The 19,292-nt window shown below is 52.2% G+C and overlaps 1 protein-coding gene across 7 annotated transcripts; it reads right to left on the bottom strand.

Moving 5' to 3' along the window:
* Positions 1-1,849: 1,849 nt before the first annotated feature.
* On the bottom strand, positions 1,850-18,650 carry Cdc25a (cell division cycle 25A; the record flags this gene model as incomplete). Of its 7 annotated transcripts, none has more annotated exon segments than XM_013513611.1 (14): positions 1,850-3,214; positions 3,283-3,394; positions 4,083-4,213; positions 4,728-4,826; positions 4,914-4,976; positions 5,320-5,418; positions 7,460-7,615; positions 9,679-9,756; positions 10,162-10,296; positions 13,266-13,385; positions 15,606-15,707; positions 16,084-16,120; positions 17,318-17,360; positions 18,574-18,650. In XM_013513611.1, coding segments are annotated over 14 exon segments (1,393 nt in total), but the record flags the coding sequence as incomplete, so codon positions are not given.
* Positions 18,651-19,292: the final 642 nt, after the last annotated feature.

Here is a 19,292-nt window from a genome sequence, read left to right as displayed (position 1 = left end):
GCACTTATGCCACTGAGCTATATCCCCAGCCATAACTGTTTGTTGAATGAGTAAAAAACCCCAGCTCTGCCTTCACCCCTCTCTGGAGAAGAGGCAGTGCGAGAAGCACCTGGTGCGGAGCCCCAATTCCTACTTCTTGGACATGTGGGCCTGGGATGCCATAGTCACATCTTTAGCTGTGCAGTGTCCCCGGGGCAGCCTACAGGAAGAGTCAGGTTCACAGAATGGTCCTCACAGGCCCTGAATTAACATGAACGGGTGCCTGCAAGCACAAGGTCCTGCCGGGCATGGTGGCGCACATCTGTAATCCCAGCACATGAGAGGCTGAGGCAGGAGGATCATTGTGAGTTTGAGGCCAGCCTGGGCTACAAAGTGAGAGCTCCAGGCCAGCCTGAACTGCATAGCGAGACCCTGTCTCAAAAAGACCAAAAAAAAAGAAAAAAAAAAAAAAAAAAAAGCACAAGGTCCAGAGTTTGATTCTTGGTACCAAAAAAAAGAAATGGGAAGCCATCCATCTTGTACTCACACTTCGCATACTAAAAAATACACACGGGGCAGGGGGTGTACCTCCATATGAGGGATCTGGACTTAACCCAGCACCAGAAACAAGTTGGCACAGCGCCAACCGCAGGGGACAGATGTCTGCCTTTGTTACCCAGGGAGAAAGGCAGGCAGAAGGGACCTGCAGGAGCCTCTGCTGGACGCACTGACTCGGCCTTTGTTTTCCCAGGGGAGTAACAATCAGAGTTGCAGGTACATGCACACAAAATGGGGTCTTGGTTTTTTAGACAGGGTCTCACTGTGGAGCCCAGGCTGGCCTCAAATTTACCACATTCCGCCTGCCTCAGCCCCCTACACTCGGGTTACAGGCATTTGAATGGCAAACTAGGGATAATTGTAGTCTGAAAATAAGAAAGGCCTCATTCTTGCCTTGAAAACAATCCCAGTGCCTGGGAGTGATTGACCGGTGGACGGGAGCAGGGCGCGGCTGCAGCTTTGGATCGGGTCAGAGGTGGGCTTGGCTTCTGCCCCTAACCGGCATGGAAATGGGCGTCTTTGCATACTTGGGGCTTGTGAACCTAAGCGCCCCACTTTGTGTGATCACAGTAAATGTCATGGTTGGCTGTCTGGGTGTCCATGTGCTTTCCTACAGTGACGCTTTTGCACTGAAGGCCTCTCACTGTGACAAGCCAGGCTCAGAGGGCAGCGAATGTTCTAGGAACAGAAGTTGCCCTATTGGTAAGGCATAGAAGGAACAAACGCCAACAGGCTGGAGCATAGGTCCCACTCTGCACACAAGGACCGGCTTCCAAGGCGGAGCTCAGCAGCTATGTTAGGGAGCTGACTGCACAGGGACCCCACAGGGAAGCAGCTGGCACAGCCTGTGTGCACGGCCACACCTGCTCAAGTCAATTTACAAAGCAGTCAGCCACACCAAGGTAGGGAAGTCAGCCAGTTGGCCAGGATTGTGCAAGTCCTGTATCAGGCAAAAAAGGCCTTGTTTCACCTACTTAGGGTCTCACCATGTAGTCCAGGCTGGCCTTGAATTCGCAATCCTGCCTCAGCCTCCCAAGTGCTGTAGTAACGGGTGAGTGTTATCATTATTTTACTTTTTTTTAAAACCGGGGTCTTGCTAAGAAGCATTTTGTTATGATTTTAAAAAAGACACAGAGGGCTGGGGATTTAACTCAGGGGCACAGCACTGCCTGGCAAGCTCAAGGTCGTGAGTTTGATTCCTGGTACCAGAAAACAACAAAACAAAACAAAACAAAATACACTTAATGACAAGTTAAAAACAACCTTAAAGGGAAATGATTCCCATTGGCCCACCAAGAACCAGGCCGAGGGCATGGGTTCAAGGTCACGTTTATTTTCAGAGCCTGTGACAGCTGATCACTACGCCATCTATGAGGGCAGACTGAGCCTGCCCTGGTCAGGCATGCAACCAACAGAACCCCTGCCAGCGAGATCGGAGCTCCCCACCCCCGGGGCCTGGCGGGTGCGGGGACAGGCCCTCTCCCTCCCACCCCCATTTCCCAACAAGATTCTTTTACAGCCAAATGTAACGGAAACCTGCAACAGCCCCCAGCCGTCTCCAGCACTGCCCCCAGAACAGGACAACCAGGCTCCCCGGGGGACAGCAATGGGGGAAAGGCTGGGGTGCGATGCGGTGCTGTGGGAAGCCGTTAATGTGGGTGGTGCGGGACACCTCACTTCCATGGGGCTGGGTAAGGGGGAACTGGTGACGATCCACTCCCTTCCCCTCCAATTCAAACATGATAAGCCTGAGTGCCACCTTCAGGACCCACAGTCCAGGACAGCCCCCCGCACGGCCCCCCAACCCTGATTGACACTCCTCCCCCCGGAAACCACTATATTTTAAGAATCAAAACCTACGAGAGCATGAGAACAGAGGGACCCTGAGCAGACACACACGGCCCAGTGCGGTCGGCCTCCCCCAGTGGCGGCACCCCGGGGCGAGGTGGGCGGCTGGTGGGCGGCCAGGCCGGGAGGAGCCGGAGGTTAGCTTATGTCCTGGATGCCGCTGAGGCCGGCTGCGCCTGTGAGCAGCTCAGTCCTGGGCCTGAGATAGCAGCAGCTCCGGGGTGCGGCGCCTCCTGGGGCTCAGGACAGGCCTGCCTTGTTACCCTTCTTTAATGAAGAGCAGAGGCAGTCCCGCCGTCCAGCCCCTCCCTGGAATGGCAGTATTGTGACGTAACGAAGCAGTAAAGTCAAAGTCCCCAGGAGTTAAAAAAATAAAATAATTGACAAAGTTGAATAAATTAAACCCACGGGTGGCCGTGAAGCCACGTGCTCCTTGGCGTCTTTGGCATCAGCCGGCAGTGGCCTCTGTGCCCGGGTGCCCTTTGCTCAGGGCAGGCAGAGCCCCGCGGGGGACTCGGACGGCAGGGGCCCAGCCAGCAGCACGCCCTGGGCGCCAGCCCGGAGCGTGGGAGGCGGGTTTGAGTGGAGCCAGGCCGCCCGCCAGCGTCACACCGCTGGCCCCGCTCAAGGGTCTCTGCAGCCGTGCCGAGGGGCGGGGAGCAGGGACGCCCGGCGGCCGCCGCGGCCCTCAGAGCTTCTTCAGGCGACTGTACATCTCCCGCTTGCTCTTCTCCCCCGCCCAGGTGCGGCTCTTGGTGCGGAACTTCTTCAGGTCCTCCTTGAAGTCCTCGTGGTGCATGGGCCGGTAGCTGGGGGGCTCGCAGTGAGCCTGGGGAGGACAGCGCGGTCAGGCCCGTGGCCTCCGGCGGAGCGGCGGGGGGCGGGGGCCGCACTCACCTGGCACTTGAGGAAGAACTCCTTGTACCCGCCCTTCAGCACGTACAGCTCGGGGTAGTGGAGTTTGGGGTACTCGTTGCCGAGCCGATCTCGCTCCCTCACGTAGCGGCACCTGGTGGGGAAGCAGGGGGCGGTCATCTGGCCGCAGGGACCCCGGCCGCGCGGAGTGCTCCTGCACCACGCCGGGCACCTCCACCCCTGGGCAGCCAGCACGGCGCTGCGGCTCCTAACGCTGCCCTCGCCCGGCCCGGCCCGGCCCGGCCCCGCCCGGGCTGTCGGGCTCCAAGGCGGCTGGGCCGCACTCTGCTCCGCGGCGGGCGGCTCCCTGCCTGTGTCCGCGCGCAGCCTCCTCCCGCTGCCCCCTCAGGCTGGTGGCTCCTTGCTGCCCAGCCTTGGTGTGAACCCAAGTCCTTCAGGGTCCTTCAACTTGTCACCCACTGTCCCCTCACACACTCCAGCCCCTCTGGCCGGTGGCAAACTGCGAAGGCCAAAGTTCAATACACAGGCCTGACAGGGAGCCAGCTGGGAGCAGAGGCCGGACCCTTGGGGTACACAGCGCCAGTGTCACCCACAGGGCCGGACTGGGGAGCCCAGAAACTACACTCGAGGCGGCTGTTGCTGAACGAGCTGGCTGTACGTGGGTACGAGTTCCGGAAAACGCCCGCTCTCCCAGCCTTGCTTTTAGGAACTGATCAGGGTGAGCTGGAACTTAGGACCCTCCTGCCTAAGCCTCCCAGAGTGTTGGGTGACAGGTGCGTCGCCCCCACGCCCAGCGGGCCAGAGGACGCCGCAGCGCTCACATGCGAGGGCCCCTTTCGGAAGAAAACTCGCAGTGGAACACGACGATGACGCGCCTGCCGTCGGTGGGCACAATGGGCTTCTTCAGCAGGAAGTCTGCGACCTCCTCCTCCATGTGCAGGTTCACGGCACCCTGCGAGGGAAGCACAGCCCTGAGAGCCCATGATTGTAGGGCCGCCCCACAGCCCCGGAGGCTGGGCCCCGTGCGACACCCCAGGGTCGGGACAGGCACCTCTGATTCTGTTATCTCCCTCCCGGAATCACCCATCAGCCCAGACCCAGGGAGACACCCCTGCTGCAGAGGGGAGGGTGGATCAGGGAGCGCAGCAGACCAGGGACACTCATTCTTCTTGGGTCCGGGAGCCGAGAGCTGTCACCCTCGCTAGCTAGCCTTTTTTTGGAGACAGGGTCTCACTATGTAGCCCAGGCTAGCCTTTGAACTTGCAGCAATCCTCCTGCCGCAGTCTGAATGCTAAGATTACAGGTGTGCGCCACCATGCCCGGCTGCCCTCCGGTCTTGATCCTCGGTCTTGATCCTCACTAGCAGTGACCAAGCCGAACAGGCAGGGCTACGCTTGCTCCCGCAGAACCACAGATGTCACCTGTGGCTCCCATCCCCACGGGGACAGCACGCCTGAAGGCCCTACCTTGATGTGGCCTCCCTCGTACTCGTACGGGTACCGGCAGTCGATGATGACAAACTCTTTGATGAGGCTGGCGAACTTGCCGTTCAGAACGGATGCCATCTGCGGGGTGACAAGGAAAGCAACTCTGGCTGCCAGGCAGAGGGCACCTGGGTGCCCCTGGTGGTGGGTTTCCAAAGGCTCACTTACAATTTCTGGAGAAATGTACTTTAAGTCCTGATGCTTCCCAGCCACTGTATGAAAGAGATAACCCTAAAATCCAAAACCAAAACCGAACAAATCTGAGCACACCAGTCATCAGGACCCCCAGAGCCAGGCTTCCCGGAGCAGCAGAACAAGCCAGTCCCAACGCAGGCCCTTGGAAGCCTTCCTGCAGGCACATTTACTTTTGCCTCTGCTACTCAGTCCCCCCACAGCCTGATCTTGGCTGGAGCCAGGTGGCCTGCGGACATTTCCACACTGAAGCCCCTGATGGGCACCAGCGAGCCCTCCAGTGCCACGGGGACCAGCGGGCGCCTGTGTGGGAGAGCCTCCCTCTTCTGAACAGGGGTCCCCAGGCACTGCCAGTGCCACTCAGCCGGACTCATGCAGTTACCTTGGAGAAATCGCCTATGAGGTCCCGGGGGTCACTGTCCAGGATGTTCTCGATGGTCCCTTTGGGGGAAGGCACCACGGATAAAGAATGGTGCAGAACCTGGAAGAAATCAAATGTGGACAATGAGGCCCGGGTTCTGAGGGGAGACACAGGTGCACAGGTGCCAGGCGGAGGCTGAAACGCCAGTGCCCCTGTCGAGCAAATCAGTTTTTATTTGGCTGGAAGGGGGAGTAGGGGTGTGTGCGTATGTGTGTGTGTGTGTGTGGTGGTGGCACATGTGTGCGGAAGCAGCAGTTCAGTGCGAGCGCCCCGAGTTCAACTTGTGAATCCAGGGTTGGGCTCAAATTTGTGATCGTCCTGCCTCAGCTGCCCAAGTGCTGGGACTACGGCCTGCGCCAGCCCGTCCGGCTATCACTTCTTAGTATCAGCTCGCAGACATGTGATCTAGGTTCAGTTTTCCCTAACTACTTCTTTGATGACTTTCCACTTACTTATCTGAGTCCAGAATGAAGTAAGGCCTATACCCTGCAGCCGGTTGATGGGGCAGGAGCTGGGGCTGGGCCTCCAGCCTAGGCCTGCACAGGCTAACTGCGCCCCGGCCCGGCTGGTCTGCTGGTACCCACGCTCCGCCTTTGTTTCTCCTTGCATTGCTGGGAGAAGTCGAGCTGTCTGCCGTACACAGTTACTGCTGGCATCTACTACGTATTATCTTCCGTCCCTCGGGTGCCTGTAAACCGAGACTCTCGAGAGCCTCGATTAGATTCGGGCTCTGCTTCTTTGGCAATTTTACATGGGTGACGCTATCTACTTTGATCGGGGAGCACAGTCTGTTGGGCAGCTGTTGTTTGGTGCCCAGATTCATTATTTCATTTATCAAGGGGTTCGTGGTGGTGCACGCTTGTAATCCCAGCACTCAGGAGGCTGAGGCAGGAGGATCATTTCGAGTTCAAGACCAGCCTGGGTTACAAAGTGAGCTCAAGGCCAGCCTGAACTGCATAGCGAGACACTGTCTCAAAAACACCCCCCAGAAAAAGAAAAGGAAGAGTAAAGTATCTACAACTCAATGACAGTGAAAATATTTCAAGTCAAAGATATAAGACAAACCTAAAGCAGTGAGAAATTAAATTAAAAGTAAACAAGAAAATTAAAACACAAATGAAGGGGCTGGGGATTTAGCTCAGCGGCACAGCACCTGCCTGGCAAGTGCAAGGTCGTGAGTTCAATTCCCGGTACCAGAAAACCAACAAACAAAAAAAACACAAATGAGTTAAGCAATGAACTTAATAAAGCTAAAGGGCAACACATCAAAGCAAAAGGAAAAATTTCCAGGGATGAAGGATTGAAAGGATAGGGGGATGGGAAAAAAAAGTTATGTCACGTGCAGGCACAAAGTCCCTATGATGAATGTGATCATGGTGTGTACCTAAAAGGTACCAATGAACTTAATAAAAAGTCCAGGAAAAGCCTGTTCTCTTTAGGCAGAGGACAATCTCAGGGCAAAAAAACCCCAGTCTATCACTCCAGCTAAAGACCACAGAAAAGATTACAGTCCCACTCCACAGCTGCTAGGAAGAGGGGTGAAGAGACCTCCACACACCCTTGTCATCTTGTGCCCCGGTTCCCCTGCCTGGGACAGAGGGTGCTGCCACCTGCAGGGCAGGGTCAAGGTTGCACAGCCCCTGGACAGTCACAGAGGCCCAGGAAAGGTACATCTGCAGAAAGCCCAAAACACAGTAGATAGATAAAAAATCCCTGTTCATGCCAAGAGCTAGCAGAACCTCACCTGGAACAGGAACAGACCACAGATGCCTGCACTAGGAACAGAAGTTGGAATGATCTGACAGAGATCTTAAAAGGGCCTCAACCTGCTGGGTGTGGTCGTGCATGGCTGTAACCCCAGCAAACATTCGGAAGGCTGAGGCAGGAGGACCACTTTGAGTTGGAGGCCAGCCTGAACTACGTAAGGACCCTGTCTCAAAAACAAACAAACAAACAAACAAAGGAACAGGCTTCAAAGGCAATCAGAATATACTTGGGAAACAAATGAAAACAGCAAAGAACAAAACAGAACAGCAAGTCCCAGCAGAGAAGGAGCCACCACTTGGAGTCTGTCACGGTGAAGGCGCAGCAGCTCTCCCACCTCCGGGGTCTCCTGCGGACTGGCCCCCGCCGCGCTCCTCCTGCGCTTCGTGCTCCCCCGGGGCGAGTCCTCCTGCCAGCGCTCCGGTCTCTTCAGCACTGGCCGGGTGCCGGGGCTACAAGGAGCTGGGGCGTCAAAGTGCTGGCTTCGGGTGCCCTAAGGAGAGAAGACAGTGCCATCCTTCGTGAGAAGCTGCTCCGCCGAATGGCCCGTAGACCAGGAGACTCAGGGCGCCTAGAACCATCCAAGGGCATTGGGAACCTGGGCAACGGCCGAGCAAGTCACCCAGCCCACAAACCTCAGCCTGCCCGGCCACCTTGCAGGTACACAATGCCCACAACAGGAGCCCGAGCCAAGAACACTCCCTGCCCCGCAGCTTCTGCCTGCGGGCCCTACGCCAAGAGTTGCCACGGGCCAGGAAGAACACACCTTTTTGGTTGTCTCCTGCACCGTGCTGGAGCGGCCCAGCAGGTTTTACTTATTCATTTTTAGTACCGGCAATTGAACTCAGGACCTCATGGTAGCCAGGCAGGCGCTATGCCACGGGGCCACCTCCCCGGCCCCGCAGCGGGTTTCAATGCCTCACCTACATCTAGAAAAGCTGCTGGGTAGTCGGGTTACACTATAGGCAGACGCCATAGGCATAGTCATGAAGACGCAGTCACTGGCCGGGGATATAACTCCGGAGCACAAGCGCCTGCCTGGCAAGCGCAAGGTTCCGAGTTCAATTCCCAGAACCAAAAAAAAAAAAAAAAAAAAGACGCCATCACTGAGTGAACGGCAGGCGTGGACAGAGCAGCAGGTGCCCCCCTTCTCTCCATGGAGTCCTGTTTATTTCTTGTGGCGCCGTAAGCTGTAGGGCTGGACTCAAACTTGCGATCTGCCTCAGCCTCCAGAGCGGCCAGAGCTGCTGAGGGTTCAGTCCCCAGCACCACAGAAACAAACAAAGCCGACCTCGCGACAGTCCGAGCAGGGCAATAGCAGCTGCCTCCTTCACTCCCCGCCTGGCCCACGCTGCTCTTTTGCGGGGAGCCCCACGCCTCAGGGAGGCTGTCGAGGAGAGTGATGCTGACACTGCCGCAGACTTCCACGCACCTCCCTGTGGTGCTCCACGTCTCGCAGGGTGGCCCTGCCGGGCTGCACTCTCGGGGACCGGGGTGCTCTACCTCTTCTTTTCCAGCTTATTTCCCGGTGCGCGCTCAGCAGCGCTGAGCCCTGCGGCGATGCAGGTAAGTGCCACTGCGCCCTGCTCTGCCAGCGTGCACTCGTGAAAGGAAATTCCTGGCTGTTGCGGTTCCACAAGACTGCCCATGATCTTTCTTTTGAGACAGGGTCTTATTATGTAGCCCTAGTTGGCTTCATATTTACGATCCTCCTGCCTCAGCCTCCCAGTGCTGGAATCATCTGTTCATGATTTTTAAATCCAGTCACCTCCAAGCACTCTCCTGTTCTATAATTTTACACTCAATACTATTTGTATTGGCTCAACCTATTTTCTCAAAAGCTATACACGTTCATCGACTATAACCTATAATCCATAAGGAGCCTCAAAGCTATAGTTCATTTGCCCCATATTTACAATTTAGGTGACCAATTATCAAAAGCTGGGTGTGGCAGTACACATCTGTAACCTCGGTGCTTGGGAAGCTGAGGCAGGATAGATGTGGCCTCAAGGCCAACCTGGGCTGCATACCGAGTTAGTTTAAGGTCAGCTTGAACCACACAGTGAAACCACCCCCCAAAAAGCTGTCAATTTGAATTTGTATATACAGAAAAGAATATGTGGCTCTGAATTTGCACTGTGATAACACCTGACATTCCACCTCTAGGTGTTTCTGTACGGGAGGATTTGTTCCCAGTGATGGCAACTGGAGCTTACAGTAGCTACACAGACAGGAGAAACGGTCTGTGAGTCACTGTAGCTTGTCCAGTGCTGTGCTGTGGAATAAAAGTGACAAGGACCTAAGGAAAGCTAGCAGTCTTCAGGCTAAAGGCTTCAGATTGGCTTTTTCCAAACTCCTTAGGTTTCAAGAGCTACCACACGCTCACTGCCCCTAATCCGCAGTCCCTGTTTCACAGACAGGAAACATGCTCAGGAGATGCAGCCTTCAAAGTCAGTCTGCAGGAAGCTGAGGTGGGGTCGAAAACCCAGGTTCCCAGGCCCCGTGGTTGCATCCGCCTCAGGCTACACTCAGCCAAGGCGGCCCCGGGGGACTTACAAGATTCGTTGCTCTTCTCGTGACCAGGGGAGCGGTCCAGAGGCTGGCCATGCACGAGGGGGTCTCCTCATCATTCTGCTGAGCAGGAAAACTGGCTTTAGAGAGATCTGGGAGCAGCAGATTGAAACAGACCCAGCCTCACACACGCCCGGCAGTCTCCCCCGCCCCTACGCGCCCAAGGTTGAGGCAGACAACAGCCAGAGGCGACACAGCTGACAGCCCCATGAGGACCTCGAGGTCTCCTGAGGCCCTTCCGTCTGCTGCCACCTGGCACCCAGTCCTACACGGTCCTTATTTTGTGGTAACTCCTTTGAGCTGCGGAGCCGCATCTGGGTGTCTTCCGACTCTCCCAACCCACAAGCGAGGAGCAGCCCCTCAGTGTGCACTTGCTCACGCCCGCAGGGGTGGCTGGAGTGGGTCGGAGGGCGCGCGCACACTCACGTGCGTGCAGACACATGCATACACACACTCACACACAGGTACCTTCAGGTTCTCTCCATCAAGAAGGTCCATGAAGCCATCATCCTCATCAGACAGAACGGCTGTCGCAGGTGACTGGGGCGTAAGAAGAGGAACCAGATTCCCTGGCTCACAGCTATCTCTTTCATTTGAGGAAAGCTAAAAGACAATTAAAAAACAAAACAAAACAGCTGCTCAGTTTTTAACTGAAGAATTACCACATCACTGTGTTTAAGCCTTAACATGCTGAGGGTAGTTCATCTTTTTTTGTGGTACTGAGGATATTAGGTAGTAGGCCTTTGCACTGAGCTATATCCCCAGTCCTTTATTTTTTATTTTGAGACAGTCTTACTCAATTGCTCAGGCAATCCTCCTGCATCAGCCTCCCACAGTGAACCCTCTTTCCTTTTTTTTTCCAGACATGATCTTATTAGCATAGCCCAGGTTGGTCTCATAGTCATAGTCTAACCCAGGCCAACCTCAAACATTTGATCCATGTACCACTGAGCCTGCTTTAGTTAATCTTTTTTTCCTTTTTTTTTTGAGACAGAGTTTCACTCTAATTCTGGCTGGCCTTGAACTCACCATGATACTCCTGCCTCAGCTTTCAGAGTACAGTACTAGGTTAGAGATGTATGCCACCATGCCCAGTTTTTTTCCTTTTTTTGGGGAGATGGGGCCTCACACTGCGCAGGCTGGCCTTGAACTTCCGGACTTAAGCCACTCTTCTGCTCCAGGCCCCTTGGTAGCTGGGACTATGCGGAAGTATCACTGGGTCTAGGAAGTCCTTTTCTTCTAGGAAACTGATGCTTAAGAGGTTCCCAAAATCACATACCTCACCTGTTTGACTCCAGAGCCTAAGCTCTTTTCCACACTATACCCTCTCCCTGAGAGAGAACTATTCCTGGAATTAAAATGTCAAACCTATGTTATTATTATTATTATTTTAAATCCTCAATATAAAACTAATATAAAGTCTAAAAAAAAATCTATTTTCTTTTTCATTTTTGAGACCAAGTCTCCCTGTGCAGTTCAGGCTAGCCCTGAACTCAAGGTAATGTTCCTGTCTCAGCCTCCTGAGTGCTGGCATTACAGGTGTGCACCACCACGTCTAAAATCTGAAAAATTTAGGGGAAGCCCCCCCAGAACAAAACAAAACGAACACCCCCAAAAACCCCACTCAAAAATCCACATCTACACACTGCTAAAACTGGAGATTTCTAAAGCTGGAGAAAAAAGTTAAGCGATACATGCATTTCTTTTTTAAAAAACATGACAAGGTTTACGCTAAGTCCTAAAACGAACCCTTAAGGCCCTGTCCCTTTGTGACACAAGGCCAGTCCTTTAGTGGTCTCCAGCTTTCTGAACAGATCACTAACCCTCTGCCCAGAGCCGGGCCACTCTGTGTGACACTAGTTTCGCCTCAGACTCTAATACGCCCCAGGCTACATCCGCTCCTCCCTAGGGACATCCTGAATACTGGCTGATTCGGCATAGGTAAATTTACCTACCATGGGGTGGTAGAAAAACAGCCATGTCTTTTTTTTTTTTAAACAGCCATGTCTTGATAGGACCTAGTTCCCTCCTTCCTACAGCAAGTAGCCATTATGAGGAGACACAGCCTGGGGTCTAAAAGCAAGGACGCAGAAATACCCTCCAACACGACCAAAAGCCACACCAGTGGGACCAACTTCCTGACAGCTTTTTCATTCCTAACCTCAGTGTGTCCTCAGCACCTACCAAGAGCTGGCCCAGTGATCGCAGAGAAACCCTGGTGCCTTAGTCCCCAGGTATGCTAAAGATATTCAGGCTCTGATACCCGGCCCTCAGTGCCACTTGTCCTCGGGAATCTAGACGGTTTGCTAAGGGCTCGTCTCCTCTTTGTGTTTTTGGCAAATCATTCAACCTAATGGCTGTTTCTTCCTCAGGCAAGTGAGGTAATAACTCCAGGTATTTTGCAGGCTTATGAAGACTCATGCTGGACACAAGAGCATCACTAGCTAATCCAAGCCTCAGTCCACAAGCCAGACTGGAAATGTGTATTTTCACATGCAAGCTCCCAGAAAAACCAAGAAACCAAATGTAGTCACTCTGTTCAAACTGGGCTTCCCTAGTGCAAACAGACATACCGACAGCTGATCCAGTACAGACCAGCAACAGGAAACCGGAAGAAAGAGCAATCTGGGAAGTAAACAGCTGAAACAAGGGACCCCTAAAACTGACAAACAGCCCATAACCTTTTTTTCCCCTTCACTACTGGGTATTAAGTGCAAGATCTTCAGACTCAGCCACATCGTCAACCTTCTTTTTTTGGTCTTGAGTCAGGGTCTCACTATGCAGTCCAGGCTGGCCTCGAACTCACAGGGATACTCCTGCCTCAGCCTCCTCAGTGCTGGGATTACAGGCATGTGCCACCACGTCCAGCCTCTTCAACCCTTTTTAATCAATTTTTTTGGAGACAGGATCTCACTAAATTGCTAAGTGGCCCATGCTAGGCTCAGATCTGCAGTCCTCCTGCCTCAGTCTCCCAGAGTGCTTGGATTATAGGTATGAGACACCAGTTCTAAATAAACCACCTTTAAAAAACCTAAGTACTCTCTCCAAATAAAATCACTGTTTGGGAAGTACCTCAGTACTTTGGAGGCATTGTAAAGAACACAGTTTAATTTTAATTAGTACAATCCTATCATCCAGCCATGTGGAGACTCACCCGGGGTGCTCCAGATTATTTTCACAGACCTGACAAGGTCAGTACTTCTGCAGATCCACTAACACAGCACATCCCACTCTTGCTTCTCCCCACCTGCTCTCCAGATGGCAAAAATATCAAGAATGCTTTGATGGTCTGGCTTACAAACATATAAAATCTAGATAAGCGAAGTTAGAACTACTACCCTGTCTTTAGCCTAGCGTCAAAAGGCTGCTTTTGTGGGGCGTGGTGGCCCGTGACTGCAATTGCAGTACTGGTGAGGCTGAGGCAGGAGGATAGCTGCAAACTAGAGGCCAGCCTCAACTATACAGTGAGACCCCATCTCAAAACAAAACAAAAAACCAACAAAAACCAAAAAAAAAAGTGCTTTTTTGTCCTCGTTCACCAGGCGCACCCCTGCGAAAGCCAGCGCACGTACCATCCGAGCCGGGGCAGAGTTCTGCCTCTGTGTGAAGAGCTCTTTGCCCTCCTCATGTCCACAGGAGTGCAGGCAGCCACGGGACGAGGGTCTGATTGGCTTCTTAAACTCAAAGGCTTCCTGCAAGACAGTGCAGTTGAGACATCTACTGTTCAAGGAAACCGGCTCAAACCAGCCCGAGGGGCTCGGCTCTGACTTGGGAAGACGGGCGAGGGGACGGGCGCCGGTCACCTCTGCCCCGCCACGTCAGCGCCGGCTTGCTCCTGATCTGACTCCACCTCCGGCCTGTGTGGCCAAGAACTCCCACGGCTCTGTTTAAGCGGAGCTCTAAGACAGGCTCGGAGCTGGGGACGGGGCTCAGGGTCACAGGGGGCCCAGCTCACACCGCAGCTTTGCGCCCAGTGACAATAACACAAGGGTTAAGCAGCATCTTTTCCGTAATGTCGTATTTCCTGAGGAGCACACAGTATCCGCCAAGGGTATAAATACTAGAAGTCAGAACTGTTCATGGAGACTTACAGCTGTTTGAGGGTGGCGTATTTCCTACTTCTTCCTATAGGTAGGAGTCAAGTGTTTCCACTCAAAATTGTCATGGTGCCGGTATGTCAGCGCACACCTGCGATCCCAGCGCTCTGGAGGGCTGGGACACGAGGACATAAAGTCCAAGCCCAGGCTAGGCAACTACTAGCAACCTGGTGAGACTGTACGAAAGTAAAAATAAAAAGGGCTGGGGAGGTAGCTCAGGATGAAGACGCTGGGTTCAGTCCCCAGTACTAAAAAACAAAGCCCCCAAACAAAAACCCCTACAGATTTACTCAGTGTGGATGCTTCTCTCACAATGTTGTTTTTTTTTTTTTTTTTTGGTACCGGGAATCGAACTCATGACCTTGTGCTTGCCAGACAGGAGCTGTGCCGCTGAGCTACATCCATGGCCTGTCCCACAATGTTGACCAAAGCCGTGTGGCACAAAATACATGATATGATTATTTGTTCCTTTCTTTTTTTTTTTTTGAGAAAGGGTCTCACTATGTAGTTCAGGCTGGCCTTGAACTCACACAGCCATCTTCCTGCCTCAGCCTCCCAAGTGCTGGGATCACAGGCATGCACCACTGTGCCCGGCTAAGAATTTGTTCCTACGTGAAGCAACAGCTAATATCAGTTACCTGTACTGCCAACACTCCACCAAGTACTTTTTGTACACTAACTCACTTAGCCACCAAACACCCTGACCGCCCCATGTTACAGAAGAAATAGGCCTTCCGGGATAAATGGCGTGCCCAAGACCCCCAAGGAGATGGGCCGACTGCAGGGGACTCTCACCACCTGTGCTGTTCTCCCGCCAGAACAGGCCCAGACAGGCAAGGCCGGGAGAAGCCTCGCTCGGGGAGTGCAGCCTTGGCTCAGTCTAGCACCACACAGGATGTGCGGTCAGGCTAGAAGCCATCTTCATACTTTCCCTACGCCCCCGCCCAAGGTGCCAGACAGGACAGTCAGGAGAGCCCATGGAGGCAGACTGCTTTATACTCAATTACATGATAAGGATACTGAACTGTAGTATTTTAACAGGGAAAGGAAAAGGAAAAAAATAAATATATGTGCTGGGCATGGTAGCAAACACCTGTAATCCTAGCACTGTAGGAGGCTGAAACAGGAGGGTCTGCAGGCTTGAGCTCAGGCTGAACAAGTTAGCAAGACCACATCTCAAAATTTTAAAAAGGTGTGGGCAGGGATATAGCTCAGTGCAAATATCCTGAATTAAATCCCCAGTACCACAACGTACCCTCCAAAAACAAAATAAAATAAAACAAGAAAAGTTCAATTCATTCCCTGGTTTTTTTTTGATGCCTGTTTGGCAGATATCCAAAAGATCAGGTGTGGTGCCATATGCCTGTCATCCCAGCACTCTGAGAGGTTCAGGCAGGAGGACCTGGAGTTTAAGGCCAGCCTGGGTAATTTAGCAACTTAACAAGACCCTACCTCATAATAAAATATAAGGAGTTGGAAGTGTAGCTTAGTGTGAAAGCCCTGTGTTCAACCCCCAGTACTTTAAAAAACTAAACTAGGCATTATGGCACATGCCTATAATCCCAGCACTCTGGGAGGCTAAGGCAGGTGGTTTTGTAAATTCAAACCTAGCCCGGGCAACCTGGGGAGACCATGTCTCAAAATAAAACATGAAAAGGCTGTGAATGTAGCTGAGCTTGAAGGGCCTGGAGTCACTGCCCAGTATCAAGAACTAAAGTAAAATTAAATAAGAAAGGAAGCAGGCCAAGGCCACCTCTTCCGCACAGATCTCCACAGCCTTCATCGGCCCTGGGTCGGCATCCGAACACCACTCACATTCTCCTTGTTTTCATCTTGGTCGATGAGCTGGAAGATGTCATGGTCCAGAGAGTCGGAGTGGCTTCTCTTCAGCGCCGGGCTACACCCCAGGAGCTTCTGCTGGAGTGAAAGCAGGAAGAGCACATAAGGAAAAGCGCACCCGGAGACTCAGACCCTGAACGGTGCGAGGCAGGGCAGCTAGCTCCCCAGGGAAGCTGGAACAGGGCAGGAAGCACACCCATCTCACAAGGCCCGAGCCCTCTGGCAGCTAAGTACAGTGCCACCTCCACCCCCAGGGACATTAGTACGAGAAAACTTCCTGGTTGATAAACCCGACAGACAGAGGACAAAGTCCTTAAGAGGCGGCCATTATTCAGTTGCTCTACGCAGGGTCCTGAGTGCGTCAAAGACTGGGAGAGAGAGAGGGCAGCTTTCCCTTCCTAACTCGGGCAGGAAATGACAGGCATTCGTTCAAAACAACCAAGAGCTAACTTACAGGTAGGGAATGTATTCTCCTCAGGGGATCCACAAGGCTGGAAGAAGACCAGAGGTAAATAATTAGAATAAAGCATCCCAGGAGGTATTCACACGGCTTAGTCTGAAGTTGCGGGCAGCCAAACAGATTCCCATTTGAACAAGAGATGGGAGAAAAGAGCCCCTGAAGCATCCCAGACAGAAGGCTCCAGGTAAAAAAGCAAACCTGGTGGCGGGCATGTTGGCACACCTGATACCCCAGCACCCTGAGACGGAGGGGGAGATCATCGGAGGTTTGGGTCAGCCCGGGGAACGTAGCAACTTACAAAGAATCTGTCTTAAAATTTTAGAAAAGGGGGTAGGGGTGGGGATTGTGGCACATGCCTGTAATCCCAGTGCATGCATGATTGCTAGTTCAAGGCAGGCCTGAACTACACAGTGAGACCCTTGCTTAAAAACAAAGTAACAAAAATTTTTTTAAAAGGGCTGAGTATATAGCTCAGTGTAAAGACTCTACCTTCAATCCCCAGTACCAAAAAAAAAACCAAAAAAACAGAACAAAAAACTTAGTGGCTTCAGTCCCCAGCACCAAGAAAATCAGGAAAGAGAACAAAAAACGGAGTGACCTAACACAACAATAAACATCATCTCTTGAGCCCAACCTAGCAATTTAATGAGACCCTGTCTCAAAAATAAAAGAAAAAGAAAGAAAAAAAAAAAAAGCAAACTTGGGGGAGTCTTCTCTTAAAATATACACATTCTCTTGCCAGATATGGTGCATGCCTATATAATCCCAGCACCCAGGAGGCTGGGGCAGGTGGATCGCCACCAGCCTGAACTACATAGTGAGACCCTATGTTAAAAAACCAAAAGCACACATCCTCTTAAAGTTTAACATCCTAAGGTAGGGGAAGTGTTCAGGTCAGACCCACAAACACCTTACAGTTAGCATGAAGGAGGAAAAGTTCTCAAAACTGCTACTACAAACTACTCATTCTCAAGATGCTACTGTTTCCAGGATCTAGGCATCTAGGAACAGCTAACTCTCAGGCTCCACTCTAGAGCATCAAGAGTGTCACTTAAACATTAAGGAAGGGGCTGGGGATTTAGCTCAGCGGCACAGAGCCTGCCTGGCAAGTGCAAGGTCGTGAGTTCGATTCCTGGTACCAGAGAAAACCCTCCCCCCGCCCAAAAACAAGAAAAAAACATTAAGGAAAGTTTCTAAATACAAAGGGTTCAAAGTAGTGAACACGTACTTCTCCTTACTGTCCAAGGGCCCAGGAGAATCCAGACAGAAACCTGTGTGAGAAAAGTAGACCACTGCTCAGGAAACAATGCACACAACGCTATTTCTTTGTTAAAATAAATCCATACCATCTTTACAGTATACACTGATTCTCTTTCTCCTACTTGTAAAATATTATCAAGGCACACAGATTTGGGGAAAGTCTGAATTAAATGATTTTAGAGCATAATTGTTTGGATAGCCGGGTAACCCACACAAGTTTTTGTAAGTTCCAATTACGGAAAGAAAAGATACCACCATTTTTCCTGGAATAATCTTGATTTCAAGTATTTTATCTTATCAAATCATATCCCTAATTTGGGGGTATGAAAAATACAAATTAGCTGGGTGTGGTGGCTCATGGTTGTAATCCCAGCATTTTGGGAGGCAGGAGGATCTCAAATTTGAACCTACCCTGGGCAACTTAGTGTAAGATTCAGTCACTTTGGGGGGGCTAGGATGTCGCTCAGTATTAAGGCCCCAAGTTCAATCCCCAGTACCACAAAAAGAAGCAAATATTAGTTAGGTGTGATAGCACACGTCTGTAATCCTAGCCACACAGGAGGCTGAGGCAGGAGGACTTAAATTTGAGACAAAACCCTGAGGCTGAGGCAGGAAGATCGCTTGGTCTATAAAGTGAGTTCAAGGCCAGCCTGAACTGCATAGTAAAACCCCATTTCAAAAGGACAAAAGAAAAAAATAAAAACACAGAAAGGGTTGGGGATGTAGCTCAGTTGTAGCACCGCTGGGTTCATTCCAACCTTATTACACCCCTAAAAAAAGCCCTATACATACTAACTGTATTTTAGGACTTCTACTCTTGGCAGTTTTTTAAGCTGAGTCCCAAACACTGCACCTGTGCGAGCTTGCAGTAATATGATCTTATAAAGGAAAATGAGCCCGCACCACACATTTCTTGTACACCAGGGTCACTGAAATAGTTTTATTATTACACTTCTGATGGTCTGATTCTCATTTTAACCCATAAGATTCTCTGAATGCCACTTACCATTCTTGGGTGAAAGGGCATTTCAAGAAAAATTCCTGGTAATGCTGCCCACACAGCAGACACGTGGTGGGTGAAGACTAAAAGGATAGGTGAAACCAGGTGTGGCGGTGCAATCCAGTAATCCAAGCACTCAGGAAGCTGAGGCAGGAGCATCCAGGCCAGCCTGGGCTGTACAGTGACTACACAGCAAGACCTTGTCTCAGAAAATATGAAAATACCTGAATCAGTTGACTCAGAGGAGCCCATTCTCTGCAGACTGCTGCTGTTTTTCGCCTCCAGTGGCTGCTCACACTCACTGAAACCAAGAGGAACATGTCCACGTGAGCGATCACCAGGACGCAAGTAAAAGGTCACACGCAGGAGAGGGGCCATGAAACAGCCAGGCTGTCAGAACCGCCCTAACTTCTCCGCCAGCACATAGACTCCATTTTGCCACCCCAACACCCAGCTGGTCCTCAAGCCAAAAGAGTGGGTGGGCTTGGCCCTGGGCCACACGGAGGACACGGTGAAGATGGCCATTGTCGCGGCACTTTGCAAGTACGAGCCCAGGCTCCAAGGGCAGTGATGGACCGAGCTGCGCAAGGCACGGAGGGCCAGACCTTGGCGTCAGAAAACGAGACCAGCTGCAGGGGACCAGCTGCCTCGGACGCACTCGCACACACTGGGGCTGCGCTTCTGGGCTGTGCGGAGCCCAGGGAGATTTGGGGTTTGTTTTTTTTTTTTGTCTTTTTGAGGCTGGGTCTCGCTATGCAGTTCAGGGTGGCCTTGAGCTCACTTTGTAGCCCAGGCTGGCCTCGAACTCGCAACGATCCTCCTGCCTCGGCCTCCCGATTACAGGCGTGCGCCATCATGCCCGGCTTGCCCAAGATTTCCAGCGGGGAAAATCAGGCAAAAAGCCCTGGGCTTCGGGCCGCAGGGAGATGGACGTCGGGAAGGA

Source organism: Chinchilla lanigera, unplaced genomic scaffold (assembly GCF_000276665.1).
Source record: "Chinchilla lanigera isolate Chin_1 unplaced genomic scaffold, ChiLan1.0 scaffold00019, whole genome shotgun sequence".
NCBI classification, from domain to species: domain Eukaryota; kingdom Metazoa; phylum Chordata; class Mammalia; order Rodentia; family Chinchillidae; genus Chinchilla; species Chinchilla lanigera.
This window is presented reverse-complemented; position numbering and strand designations above follow the sequence as displayed.